General features: G+C 43.1%; 1 protein-coding gene across 2 annotated transcripts in view; it reads left to right on the top strand.

Annotated features, from left to right (window-relative positions):
• The window catches only part of LOC118099632 (MAM domain-containing glycosylphosphatidylinositol anchor protein 2), a 177,763-nt gene that overhangs the window by 97,629 nt on the left and 64,885 nt on the right, over positions 1–15,249 (top strand). For both annotated transcript variants that reach the window (XM_035144332.2, XM_035144330.2), the window contains exons 7-8: positions 7,898–7,989; positions 8,075–8,312. In XM_035144332.2, the coding sequence (XP_035000223.1) occupies positions 7,898–7,989; positions 8,075–8,312 (330 nt within the window). The remainder of the gene's footprint in view (positions 1–7,897; positions 7,990–8,074; positions 8,313–15,249) is intronic.

The following is a 15,249-nucleotide window of genomic DNA, read 5'->3' as shown; positions in this document are numbered from 1 at the left end:
TCCCGACAAATTTGGATACGAGGCTTTTTTTACGCCCAAAACATCCATCATTCCGACCCGCTAACGTAGACACAACTAATTCCACACACGTGCACACATCAGAGCATAAACACACAAGCTACAATCCACACCTTGTTACTCTGATTGGAGGCTTGCTGGTACATATAGACAAGTGAAAATGCAATCTTTTCCCAGTGCGAGTCCCCGCTGTTTGTATTCAGACTGTTTGTAGGGGAGAAAACAATCATGACGCGCCTTGTAAAAACCTGGCTGTCAGCATGTGAATCAACATGTGAATGACCCTTATCAAATTTGCTTTGGAATAAATTCGGGTGGAAAGCTGAATCCATTTCCATTCATGAATGCCAGATTTAATGGCTGGACGGCCAGAACTGGCACAGGCGGGCCTGTCTCTTGGGCTGCGGCCCTCAGGACTGTCTGTGTGCGGTTGTATTTGTGTGTGTATTACTGTGCATGTGCATGTTTTGTTTGTGCATTCAGCGCCTGTGTGTGCAAATGAATCCCTTTTAGCATACATTTTAGCCGGAGGTCAGCCTGAAGGTTGAGAGCAGCGTTTTGGACTCTAGCTTTCTCCCACCAAGGAATGGACATGTGTGATATTGTAAAGGTGCTGGTGCATGAGGAAGGTGCTGGTGCTAATGTGGGGATGCATGGAGTGATAACAGGAAAAATGAAAGGTGTTTGGAATGCCTTGTGTGTTGAACCATGCTAATGCCCGTTGTCCTTTTTTTGTGTTTAACCTTGAGGCAGAGGAGAGTGGCAGTTAGAGAGACATCCATCTGGCTCCGAGAGATGAGTTCAGCTCCTCATGCTGCTATTCTCTGTGAGAGTGAATGGAGAGCACAGTGTGAGGCCTGCTGAGAGACGGACAGACAGGGCAGGCTGAAAAATGAGATGGACTGATAGGTAAATAGGAGGATAATGATTCAGAGGCAGAGTGGAGTGAGGCATGTCTTTCTTCTCGATCAGACAACGGCAGAGAGAATGCACTGGAGAGAGTGAGGGGAGTAAAAAAACACACATTCAGACATATTTTTCCTGTCGTGTTGCTGGCGGTGTGTGCACATTTCTGATGCCTTTGTGTCTTTATCCTTACGTGTGTACATATGTGCGTGTCGCCGGGGCTGTGTGTACCTCTGCCCTGCTAAGAAGCTCCCATGAGGCAGCATTGTAATCCTGCTGTGTGACACGAGCTCTCTGTAGAAGAAGGCCTCAACCAAGGCTTTTCTCTTTGTGCGATTATCTGCGCTTTTCATGTACAAGCCACACATTATTCCCACAAGCTATTAGAGCTATGGAGAATCATACTTACAGGCTCCCTGCAGGCAGACGCACTTCAGTTTGTGGTTTTAAAAAATGGAACAGGAGAACAGTGAAATGTGTGCGGTAATGATCTGAAAGAATACGATGAATATCCACAGAACTGCCTGCAATCACCAGCAAAATGTGCTACAGGAGGCATCTGATGCAAATGTGAGCAGAAACCGAACTCTTTCTTCTCCTGATAGTACTCAGAATAAAGTAGCACCTGCAAGTGTCCCCATAGTGGGTGTTTTACTCCCTGGCATGTTGCCACAATCAAGGTTCAATGACAAGAAGCTCTGATGATGATAAAAGGGAACCAGCTTCCAAAATTCCATCAATAATGCATGCAGAATTTGTTTGTGCATATGCTGACTTGTGTTTTGTGCCCCCGAGCTTGTGATACTGACAATGTTTTAAAAAATATATCAGTGGATTTTTCCCTCTGTGTGCTTAAATTCTGCTTATCGCACCTTGCTTCAGTTGGCACCTAGCAAAGCAGATGCCACATAGTCCAAGCTAACAAGCTGTTGTAAATCAATCTCGCTCAGAGCGCTGAATATTTATCGTACAGTCCAAACACTGAATGCAATCCAGATAAAGCCTGTGAAGAGGAATTTGTGTCCATTCAGACTGAGAGGACATGATTCAACTATTTTGTCATGTTGCCTCCAAACTCTCTTAAATGAGTTGAATCCACAAATCTCTCAACAGAAATAACTAAATAATGTTCATAAAGCTTGGAGCGAAAGATCACTCCTTTGTAGAAATAGCTGTGTGACAAACTCACGATGCACTCTGGCTTTTTGTACACTTTTTTTATCTTTAAAAAAGTTTGGAGAGAACATGTACAGGGGTTAGGGTTACATCATATTTATAGGTCCATAATTCTTTGGCCGTTGTGCAGAATGAAGTGAAAGTGAGTGTTGGCATTATCTCTCAGAGAGAAAGTTATTTTCTACAGTTTTTAGAGCTGCTCCTGGCCTCCCTTAGCCCTTGATAAAGATCTGCTAGGGGCTCTGCCTACCTGAGTGTGAGCCATGTCAACCATTTTCAAATATCAAATACGATTCATACTATTTGTTTTGTCTGAATACTTGAAGGTCATTATTTACATCCATATGACCCAATATGGCTAATTTATCAACAGCTTAGATTCAATATTTGATCAGTAATCACATTAGTCACAGTTGTAAATAAACCTTGACTAAGTAGTGAGTAGTGTCATCACAGCCTTTTATTGACTGGACTGGTTTCCAGAGGAGGTTGCTGCTGGGAAGCACAAGTTCCATTTCATACTCATGCATATGAATATGTGTTCATGTGCAACTTTTCTGAGATACAGTTCATGAACACAGTTAACAGGCACTAGACCATAGCACAGTGAACATATAGCCCTGGGAGAGGCTGTATAGCGAAACACAGATAAACCAGGAGATTCACTGCTCCGCTCAGTTTACAGAACAGGCCGACTAGAGAGATGTGCACAGCGCGTCAACCAAATGTTACTGTTATTTGCAGACATCAAATGTTTACAACAATTGCTGTTCCCCCAATTTACTCTTATGGTTTTCTCCTTTGTGTGACCAGAGGGATAATTTTGCTTCATAAAAATTCTAAACATCAATACCTGGTTTGACATGAAGGGTAGACAGGGCCCTATGCAACATGCCTAAGTGAGCATACAGGGCTGCATTACTCTGATTCAAGCTCTCTTGGGTGCCGTCTGGCGGCCATGTTGGGCCCTTGGCAGGTTCTAAGTTTGCTTATGCATCAGGTAGTTATGATGGAGTTATGAACTATAGCTCCACTTCCTCTGCTGTCATCCAGAGTGATGTGGACTGTGACAATGCTTCCAGGAGCCAGGCAGGAGAGACACATGATGGAGCAAGGACCAGAGCCTTGTAGCTAAAAGCCTGGAAGGTGCCATGTGAGGAAATATTCTGATTTGGCTGCAGCCCTAGTTAGCAGCCAATGGACTGTGGACTTTATCTACATGTGACTCAACCCACTTAGGGGAAAGAGAGATCTAAATAAACCTGACAAAGTTGGCGTGGAGATAAGATTTGATCTCCCATGTTAACAGATCCTTCTCCATAACAACTGAGCAAACTCAATCCACTAATGGAGCCTGTGTGACACGACTAAAACCTTTGAAAAAGATTCAGTAAGTGCATCTTGCACCAGTTGCAATTGCTTTACGCAGGCACATGACTGTTTACCACAAGGCTCTATTATAGATTTGTACATGTTTCACAGGATTTGTCTACCCTACATACAGTGGTAAAATACTTATATCCATAAAATGCAGTAGTACTTTTGCAGGATATTAATGGTGTTGTGGCAATTGTGTAACAATAGCTGGAGACAGTGTTTTATCTCCAGAGCAAATGGGAAAGTTCTGTCTTCAGGCAGAACCTTTGTTAAAGATTCATATGACTTTTGCCATGAATTGCTTTTCAGAAATGTAGAAGGACGAGTGACAATGCGATAAAGTCTCACCACTCTGCTCTTCTCACCTCCCCACAGTTCCCCTTTTTTAAAAACACCTCTACTTTTAGATTCTCTCCCATGCATAAAGAAACAGGCCCCATTTTAGTAACAGCAGCTGTCCAGCAAAATTTACTACAGCCGGGGGGGAGTAATGCCCACTTATCTCTCTTGTACACAAATGTAGTCGATTTACAGGAATGCCTACTTGCTATTCAATATTTATGGTCAAATAAAATGGCAGGAATGGAGGTTTGAAGGCGGAGGAGGCCGGGAGGGAACCGATGCTGAAATATGCATGAGTGCACATGTGCAGCACTGGCTATTTTGACGTGCACCGAAGGGCTGTGCTGAACTGAGTGAAAGCTGAGTCACCCGGAGGAGGAAGTATTGGAAAATGTAGGGGACACTTAGGTGACCACTCAGATTTAATCAGAGATTTTCACTCCCAGGTTAGCTCATACTGAAGACCTGCAGTTGTGCAATCTGAATGTAAAGTGCTAAGTGCAGGGCGTTGTCAAAGGAGAATGTTGCTCTCACGGTTAACTTTATTTCTGAACAAAGTTGACATACAGTAAGTCAGAGATGTCTTCTAATTTTTCTGCAAACGACCTCTCAATAGACTAAATCAGATTTTAAATATTAAACACATGGTGAGGAAGAGGTGGTTGTGCAGATTCGGGTGCTACAAACGTTTATATGGACACCAATATTCAGATATAAACCAGATTAAGTCAATTGTCTGAATAAGATACTGCCAGGTTAACAATATTTTCTGAATAACTAAACCCGATTAATATCGTATCTGGAATAAGCAATAATGCAATGAAGACATCAGGAGTATTATGACTTCAGGCCCATTTTGTAGGGATATAAATATATCTTTATTCCATTAAAATGTCCTACTGGAGTTTTCACCGCATTTTACAACGTTGTCATGTGTAGCAAGTTACTCACGACTTGACGATACATACTCTGGATTTGAGTGTAAACAAGATGAGAAAATAATGAGTACTTGAAGCTAAGTTTTGCAAAATTAGAAAGAAAACACTCAAAGGTTTATATGGTAGTATTCTGTAATAATTAAAGTATTTCAAGTTGTTTTCGGACGTATGATGTAGTGGACGAGATATTGACCTGCATCTTAATCAGACTAGGCTCTGTAACATTTAAACTTGGAAAACGAATGACATATTCTATCAGCGATTGCAAATTCTGAGTTTGCAATCCTTCCACTCAAAACCCTGCGCTAGCACTCACACATCCCCTGCTTGATCTTAGATTTCTTGCCCCCCAGCTTCAGCTCTCGTCTTTGCATAAAAAGTCTGCTCTTGAACTTCCTGCGCTCCAGAGCTGGTGCCGGAGCTCAGGAAATCTATCGAAGCAACAAAATATCTGAGACCAGGCGCATTTGAGAACAAGTAGAGCAAATCTAAGCACAAGCAGGGTATATTTAAGTTTTGAGTGAAAGCGTTTTGAAATCCTGAATGTGACATCAATAACTAAAAGACCACGCTCTTAAAGATGAAAAAAAAAAACATATCAGTGCGATGCTTCTTTTTAATTTAAAAACTGTTAATGGTATCGATTCAGTTCTCTCCATTGATATGATCTAACTGTTAATGAATTGCTTTTCATTCATTTCAAATTGAACCTTCATTAATGTAAGATTACTTATTTTTTTACTCAGGTTCATTTTTATTTGCTGATGTTTTTGGGGATAGTTGAACTACACTTGATGTTGGCTGAGAAGAAAAACACTGAAACGACAACACACTGTGATTGTAGCACAGAAACCACTTTGAGTGCCCTGCTTCACTCTCTTAAGTGCTATCACACATCTCACAGAGGTACCAACCTGACTAGTCACTTACCAGCTCAATATAAAAGTGTAACAGTGCTAAGTTGAGTTTCTTCTAGATGGAGAGAATCATTAAACACTTCATGATTACAGCCCTAATCAACGATTAGTGCTCAGCTCCTCACGGCCCTAACCTTCAGATCTACTCCAACCATCAAGTCTACATTGTAACATGGACCATTTACACTCAGTCGTCATTAAATAGGGGCAATGGGCCAACTTCAAACTTTGATTCATCACATCCTGTGGTCGGTAAAGTTTATCTGCACCGCACCAGAGTTTCAATCGGCCACAAGGTCCAATTTTGTGGAGCACTTATTCAGCCCAATCCTTTTTTTTTTTATTCCACAGCACTGAAAATTACGTGTGTGGGCATTTCCCAAAATTTAATATCTAAAATATTTACAGAGACATTTTCATGAAATGAAATCAGCTCTGGCTTTGCAGTGAAGAACAGCTAGTTCTGCCATGGTTGTGTTACACTTTCTTGAACTGAGGGGAGAATATATTTGAGCAGGATGAAGGGAAATGGAGAAGAGCAGTTAATCCAAATGCTTATCCACTGTCACCTGTGACAGCACAATCCCTCCCTCAGAAGTGTGTGTGTGCATGCGTGTGTGTGTGGATACTACTTTCTACCAGCTCTACTGGGGATGTCACGGCGTACAACTGTGTCCACACATGTTTTCACTGCCTCACATGTATAATTGAAGGAGAATATGTGTCTCCTTATAGAGACACTCGCTTCATGGCCTCCACTATATTTCATTAACCTTACACTGTGTATGTTGGCTTTAGGAAATTCAATGTTGGCATTTATGTGCTGGATGTATACTGTGATGCGGAGCTGAGCCCAAATGGGAAACAAGTGTGGGTTGTTAGTGATGCCGTGTATTATCTTTGTATCTATAAAGGTCACAGATATGCAGCACACCACATTATGATGATTTCCACAGTTTCCACGCCAGTACTACTGAATTCTAAACAACATGATTGACAGGCAGTGCCTTGGAGAATAGGAATATATATAGGATACAAATATATAAATGCAAATGCACTTTGTGTTGAAAGGGTGGAGTGTGACATGATTGTATTATTTGACATGCGTCACAAACAGGATCCTCTGCCCGCCGACTCAAACGGGAGGAGGCGGATCACGTCAAGTAGACATGTGTCGTTCGTCTCTTCCCCCGAACGTGCGGCTCAGCAGGCATCACGATGCCTTGCACATTCAATTTCCTGTGTTTAAATCTGACACACAGGTTTTGTTTTCATTTTGCCTTTACCAAACTGAATATGATAATGTCACTTGGGAATTGCTAGATGAAAAGATTTCCATGGTGCCGTCAGCTTTTTTTTGCCCAGGAGATGAATTGAACAGTAGGCGCAGGGTTTGGAACCAATACAGCATGCATTATAATGAAATCATCTTCTTTCTGCTGTTCAGAGAAGCTATGCTTCGAAAATGGAGTCGCAAACCAAATTGGATTAGGAATGGTGGATATTTTGCTAGGTATCTCTTCAATTTCAGACTGTGCATGTGTGTGTTTTCGTGCAGGTTTGTGTGTGTGTGTGTGTGTCTTTGTGTGCGTTCACCTGCTCCAATGCTGTAAGATTCTTCAGTCCACAGCTATCAATATTCATGTTTGATCAAAGCATCTGTTAACTTCTCTGTTTGACCCCTCCGCTGCATCAACAGCTAAAGTTTCATTTGCTTCTTGAAAAGAACAGTCACAGTTGTCATATCAGTGACTACACTTAGACTTCAGGTTCAAACCACTGTTACAATTTCACGACCTAGGTGGTGAGGTAACACGCATGAGGGAAAAAAAATCGTTCTCTGCTCAGATCAGTTATTTCAGGTAGCTGTTACACAATCCAGTCTTTCACTGTGTGTGTGAAGTGTGCAAATGCTGAGCAAGTATGAATCACACAGACAGAGTTACACCGCGTTCACCGGAGAGGTGCATAACGGCACTTTACGGCACAAGTGTGGACATTAAACAAAATAAAATTGCTGAGAAAAAATCTATTTAAAAAATCCATAAAACCCCATCTTTGGGATTACTTCTCAGAAATTACATCAATAAAACAAGGGCGGCCATAACCTACAGTGAAGGTCTCAGGGTTTGTTGTTGCAGTGTGTCGAAGACTTGCAGAGAAAAAGAGGATTTGTTTACAAATGTAAATCTAGCTTTAACGAAATCGATTTTTCTTCCACAGCTTTGAAAAAGGGACGATTCTGGATCACTCCTGACCCCTACCACAACGACGACAACATACAGATTGGACGTGAAGTCAAGATATCTTGTCAGGTATAGTCAAAAAAAGTACAAGCACACAGGTAGTTAAAATAGGTCACATTTCAGTGTAATACACATTAGGTAATGAATGTTCTAGGTGGAAGCGACCCCACCAGAGGAGCTGACGTTTAGTTGGCTGAAGAACGGGCGTGGGCTGCGGAGCTCGGAGCGTATGGTCATCACCCAGACGGACCCTGACATCTCCCCAGGGACCACCAACCTGGACATCATAGACCTCAAGTTCACCGACTTCGGCACGTACACCTGCGTGGCCGCTCTGAAGGGAGGAGGCATCCCCGAGATCAGCATCGACGTCAACATCTCATCCACAACTGGTGAGCCTCACACCCCGTTGTGTCAGCGAAGCATCTACACACCTCCCTCAACATATTTTACACACACGCACACACACACTGAAAATCACTATTGTAGGAGTAAAGTAAAACATTATAGTTTCTTAGGCTGTCCGACTAGAACATTTTTAAAGGAAACACAGTTTTTGCTGTCAATCCTGTCAGTTTTAATATAATTTGAATTGAATTGTGTCCAGTCAGGTTAGCATAGCCAATTCTTTGGAAGTAAAAACTGACACTGTAAATAGTTATTTATAATATAATATATTTTATTGCTGGACATGAGAACAAGTAAACGTTTTCAAGTAATAACACAACTAAAAAATATGAACCTGAATATGAGCATAATACGCCTCCTTTAAGTTGGAATGTAACAGAATGGTAGTAATAATAAAAAGTTTTATTTATTTCTTTAGAGGGGCAGTTCATCCAAATTCTCACAGATTTTCTTTCCCAATGAACCGCTAGTGGTTTCTAGCTGATGTTTTTATACATATGTCACTGAAGATGCACCTGAGTACAGCAGGAGAGGAAGAAAATTCCTCTGTGGTTCTCACAACATTTAAAGCTGCTTTGTAGTTTCAATTTTTCAATCTCACGTCAAAATGACAAGTATTTTATATAGCCTCTGCAGATGAAACCACAACTACCTGCAGTGAGCGCGAGAGAGAGAGATTTGGGTGAACTGTTCCTTTAAAGCTTTTTCCTGGACGGCCTCCACAGGTTATGACTGTGTATGTATATCCTCATTAGACTATTGTTAACTGCCAGATTCAGTTCCAGTATTCTGTCCAAGGCTGAAAACCACTGCATTCTACTGTGTTTTCAGTTCCTGCACGCAGCATTGTGTTACAGCACCACACACTCCATTGACTGTTTAATCTTATTTCTCTGAACCAAAGCCGACTCCGTCAGTCCAACTAATCAGAGACTAAACATCCATCGTCCTTCCATGTAATTGGCTGCTTCCACCACTGCTCCGACTAACATTTGTATACGTGTAGAAAGCATGTTGATAACACAACATATCAGTCCACCCTGTCCACTGAGCTATATAATTTAAATTGCAATCATGGCATGCGGAGAAGTCTCTTTGAAACAGAGCAGTGTTGCGGCGGCCTATCCCTGTCTTTTTTTAGATCCTCTGCTTCTCTATTGTAACATCAGTAATAATCAAATCCCTCATATGAAAAATAATCAAAGGTTATAATCAGCTGTCAAATGTTTCCATCTGCTCGAAAAGCCTGGAACAACTTGAGAGGCAAGAAATAGAGAGCTTGCATTTAGCACAGTAAACAACATGTTCTTCGACAGGCCGGAAATGCAGTGGTTAGAGAGACAAAGAGGGAAAACGTGTAACAGCACAGGAATGGTGGTCTTTGTGCGTACGAGCAGAAAACCAGTGGTTACGTTCCAGTGTCACCATGCATTACCTCATCACCCATCGACTCCACTGAGGGACGTGACCCCGAGCAACACGACGCCTCAGAGATGCCTCGATTGGGAGTTTCCTGCTTGCTCACTCATCCCTATCCAGATCTTCTATGTGTGTGGTGTTGGGGGGGTGGAGTGGGGGGTCTTTCATGGGTTGTTGTTGCGGAAGGCGATGTAGATATGTGTTTTTGCTTTGAATTTTACCAGCGTGTGTTCACTACCAATAAGTGACTTTTTGGGGTTGTGTGATGTTGTGCGACTTGTGATCGCAAGCTTTAGTTCCCCTTATATGCTCACGCTGCACGCACACACATTGGCAGACACACTCCTACACCTTCTTCTTCTCTCGGCATCTTGTTTTTCACACACCTCGCCGCCACTCACAGCGTGAACATGAAAGCCGCATGTCAACCTTGGATGCATAATTATTGTTAGATAATCCTTTGATAATCCCCGACGCTATAAAACAGTGGGATCAATCGTATCCGCCAAGATTGTTTCCTCATTATCTTTTAAGTGGTGCGGCCTCTTATTTTGGAGTGCCAGGGCGACACCAATGCATTCACACAGACCCTTTAATGTTTAAAGAAAATAGTGTTGTCTGAGAAAATAAGTGAGGAAATGAGTGCAATTGTATGAAATGAAAGGTCTCATCAAGGCTTAGATGTGATCTCTTCTTATGCTTGTATTGTTCACGTCAGATGTGCAGGTATGAATTATAAAAAAAAGTGCTCCTTTGTCATAGAGCTGTCCCTGTCATTGGAAATAATGTATTGAGTTTTGCTTCTGCCGGTTACTATTCCTGCTGCTTTACCAGGATGTGACTGGGCTGTTTTGCTGCTGAATGCCTGTTATGCGTGATGTTTCTTTCCGTCAGATTGATGCCATGAATCAAAGGAGTGTCTTCGCTAAGCGGAACACTATAGCGCTTGTGTACTAAAGCGCCGTGTGCCTCTGCCTCGCCTTACGCCTGCAGCTTGTTTTGGGGTGAATAAGCCCCGTTTTTGTTCCTCTGCCTGTTCTCCTGAAGGGAGAAACCCAGAGCCGCAATTAGACGTCTTAATAAAAGCGTTTAGAGAAGATTACACCGTAGGTCTGCCAGCGTTTTGTGCTGGGGAAGTGGTTGGAAAGCGATTGAGCCGAAAGTGTAGAGTCTGAACGCTTCGTAGCTCGCTCGCTGTTCCAGCGTTGGCCCCGGTTCCAGATTCCAAACACAAGCTTAGTCCCAGCCACAGCAGGGCCTTGATAAAAGAGAATATTTATTACACCCATTTCTTTCAGCTTTTGATGAACACAGATTTCAACACGTTTCATGATTTCTCCCTTTTGCAAAACAGCACTAATATTTACTATCGTGACACACTCATTAAGTTAGCGACTTCTCTTCTCGTCAGGACTTCCAGAGATTGCGAGGCTAATGCTTATTTATGAGCGGGGTCTGGAAACGAGGACACAGACCTCCCCTTTGGATACTGTCAGGATTAAGAAGCACAAGACAAAGGAACAGTCGAGAAGAGTTACGATCATTAGTGTCAAACATAAAACATCCCATAAACTTCTAACAGGGTCGAGTCGATTAATCCTCTCATTAGCCTGTGTGTTTAGTGGGTGTGTCTCGCTCGATTATTGCCACTCTACGTCTGTGGCAAAGAAATGTTATTTGGTATCTGTCTTGAAATACCATTGGGACCATCTCAGAGATTCTGATAGCATGTGGAGTTATTGTAGATGGATTTCTGACATTTAAAGCCAGTTTTCAACTCCAATTCACAAAGCTGACACCCACTCGGTGCACTCGATGTCTGTAATTATTATAAACACTGGATTCTGCCATCTCTGTTAAAGAAACCCACATTACAATCTTGCAGTCGTGACGATAACAGTCCCTGTTGATGCATCCCAGCGTCAGCACGCAAACAGCGGCTCATCTCTGGTGTGATTGACGATCACAAAGTAAGTATCTGGATTGAAAGTCACCTCTCTCTGCTCGTGAGGCGGATAAATCCCTCCATGATGAGCCCCGCAATTAGCACCCAGTGTTTCTGTCAATTTCAAGAATCACTGCAGTTAATGAATTAAGCAAATCAATTAACTTCGCAGTTGATTAAAAAATATGAGCTGGTTTAATAATCACAATGTACAGGCTGTTTTTTTTGTTTTTTTTCTGAAATGAATTTGAGTCATCTGAAGCTCACAGCAGACTTGCTCATCTCTCGTCTATTCCCCTTCCAACCGTTGTCTGGTTGACTCTGATTCACCGTGAGCTGCCATCGTCCGAGTGACCGTGCCACATGTGAGTCTAATAGGGACTGCGTGGCCGCTGGCTGTCGACTGTGCTGATGTGTTTGTTTCTGCGGCGAATTCACTGACCCCGTTAAAGAGAAACCTGGTCCGCGTCCTGACTCACCTATACGGAGCAAAAGTTCAACTGCTGTTTGGTCCCCGTGAGTGGACACAAATTGTTGGTTGTGATATCCCACCCGCTGAGGAGGTTATGTTTTATGTTTGTTTGATTGTGAGCATGATTACACAAAACTACTTAACAGATTCCATGAAACTTTGAGGAGGGGTGGGGCGTAACCTTAAGAAACCATTAAGTGTTGGAGCAGATAAACAGGCTGATCTAGGAATTTCCTATAGGTTTCTTAAACATGGCGAGATAGGACGTTAACCTTGAAGGAAATGTTCACGCTCCGAGTGTCCTTGTACATCCTTTATATTTGTACATGTGGAGTTTTCACAGAATTTCACATGCGCAATCAAAAATGTTCGATATATAAAATCACATATGAAACCCAAAAATAATTTTTCAGGTGCAAAATAAAGTAATGAGCTGCAAAGTGGGCTAAAATGGTCACATTTTAAAGCCGTAGAGCCAAACATTGGATAAACAGGCCAATTCAAGTCCCAAAATGGTCCCAAGCTGTGAACTGGGAATGAACAGGCCTAACAGCTGTCCCACAGCTGGGAAGCTGTCCTGACAAATCTGCTGCATGACAACAGTCGATGCCACAGCCATGCCACTTCTATAATGACAGCCACATAACCACCTGGCTGCATATGTCAGCAGAACATACTTTGCAGAGGAGGGTTATGGATGTCATTACTCTGTAAATACAAACACGCACATTCATAGAGGTTTGGTAACATTAAAGGTTGATAGGCGTTTTCAGCTGCAGCTATACTGTGATGAGTGTCCGCTTTGTGCGAAGTCCATAAAATATGTTAATAAGACGGGATAACTCAGTACATTATTCACAGTGTACCAGCATCCAGCCTCAACTGCACCACCTGAAGTCATGCTTTATGGAGGTGGCCATCTGGGAAATCACCTCCCAGTCCAGCTGGGAAAATCTGGAAGGCAAACACGAACAAGAAAGACTCTCCCTCCCTCATTAGCTACTATCGAGGCCCCTTGAGCGATATACATAAACTCTGGTCCTTTTGGACTCCTGCTCACCGCTTAGCAGCAGAGAACGTGGTGCTACTGGAGGTGTGTGTTTGTGCATTTCTAAACTGGGGCAATGGCCATTTCTTTATGGTTGGGTAAATGTAAAAAAAATACTAGCATCATTACAGAGAGCAGTGTGGTCATAAATCGGATTATAGCCAATGAGAGTGTTGGTATTTAAAGCCTGCCGCTGCACAATCTCACTCACATGGATTCATGGTTCGTGTGATTGATCGTAAGACAACTTATAAAATCTCAGGGGAGCAGCATACAGCTCAAACACATGCACACACACAGCAGTATGTCAGTGTGGTCAGCAATCTGCCGCTGCAGTCTGTCATTGCACTAAGCCAATTTTAACACATCTGTAGACATTTATTACACTTCAGCAACTTGTTGTACGGATGCTTGTCTGCACACACATACCAACACACAGATTCACAAATGTGGCCACAATGGACCAACAGGACCCTTCTCTATGTCCCAGAGGTCCAGAACTCAGAGGAGACAGACTCCTGTCACATTGTGACCAACTCATTGTCCTCAAGCTGTCTAAACACACTCTCACACATACATCCGCACACTCTGCAGGAGTTCCAGTAGTAGAGAGAGCTGTTGCCATGGTGATGGGAGTGATGTCACAGCACTTACCAGAAAAGGGGGCAGCGGGATGTTGTTTATTCTCAAAGACGTCAGTGCACACAACTCTGGCTCTCATTGCTGTAAAAGAAATGCAAAGTGCCAGGTATTTCTATGTTTTGCAGTCAGCTCATACTGCAGTGTGTCTGCTGTAGCAGACACAGTGATGGCTGATGGATCCCGCTGACAGGCTCCAGCAATCAGTCTCTACACTTGGAGATTCGTTCCAGCTGAGACCCCTGAGATGTGTGGGGCTACTGAGACCAAGCAAGGAGGTCCAGTCCCAATTTTGGACTAAAAAGCACACAAGCAAACATACACATGCACACACACCATTCTTTTCTGTCAGCAGCACCAACGAGAGGCATCCTGTTGGGGAACCGAGGCAGGATCACAGCACGGCCTCACCCGTGGGCGAGAGGGGAAACGCTCCATCATAAACACATACACACACAGAGGCATAAAGCCACGTAAGCGCACTCTACACAAGCATACGCACACAGCGGGCTTGCCCTGCAGGCATCACTGGCATTTGGATGGCTTTGGCACAATGAGAGCACAGTGAAGACCAGTAGCAGGCTCTCTGCCACACAGAGCATCTCAGTGGTCAGTCTCACACACAGAGGCAGGGTGTTCACTTGGAAATAGCGAGCGGGAGGAAGGACTAGCTACAGAGTAAGCAAAAGAGAGACGGTCCGTGTGTGTCTGTTTGCGTTTGCGTGATGGTGCGGAGAGAGACAATGGCAGCGGATGGCCTGCATTTGTGCTGCCAAACCCAATAGGCAGACATCTGTAACTGCCTGCCTCATCTGGGGAGAGGGCCAGGTGTAATGATGGCAACTTGGTGAATACACCTCTCCTCCGCTCGCTAATGGATGCTTGCTGCTATCCTCCTACCCTGCTGCTGTCAAATCACCATTTCACTGTTTGGACCCAAGGAATTGTTTGAAAGAATTGGAGAAAAATACGCTGTGGAAAAGAAATATGTCAGCTCTTGACACCTGGCTAGCTCAGCCAATACGATGTGTGAATACCAATCAGCAAATGCAGGAGAACGAAATGAGTGTCTGCTGTCATTGTCTCTGCGGAGATCATTTTTGCTGCTCCTTTGGTGCCAAATAGCATTACCAAGATTTATCTGTGAACGACCAGTCCCCATTATCCCATACCTATGACAGCAGCATGTTTATGCATCACATACCTGAAGAGGTCTCAAACTAGCTGATGAGCAGCCAAGGTTTCGGTAACAATGGCTGAAAAGGCAAATTTTCATCTGTCGTAATTCAATGATTAAGAATTGCAGGATATTCCATATTCAGTGGAAATGGTTTAAAGGTGCAATGATCATTATTCTTATTTTGACAATGAATAAAATGAGTACTTGCATAAAAAGGG

The sequence above is a fragment of the Hippoglossus stenolepis genome, chromosome 20 (assembly GCF_022539355.2).
Source record: "Hippoglossus stenolepis isolate QCI-W04-F060 chromosome 20, HSTE1.2, whole genome shotgun sequence".
NCBI classification, from domain to species: Eukaryota; Metazoa; Chordata; class Actinopteri; order Pleuronectiformes; family Pleuronectidae; genus Hippoglossus; species Hippoglossus stenolepis.
This window is presented reverse-complemented; position numbering and strand designations above follow the sequence as displayed.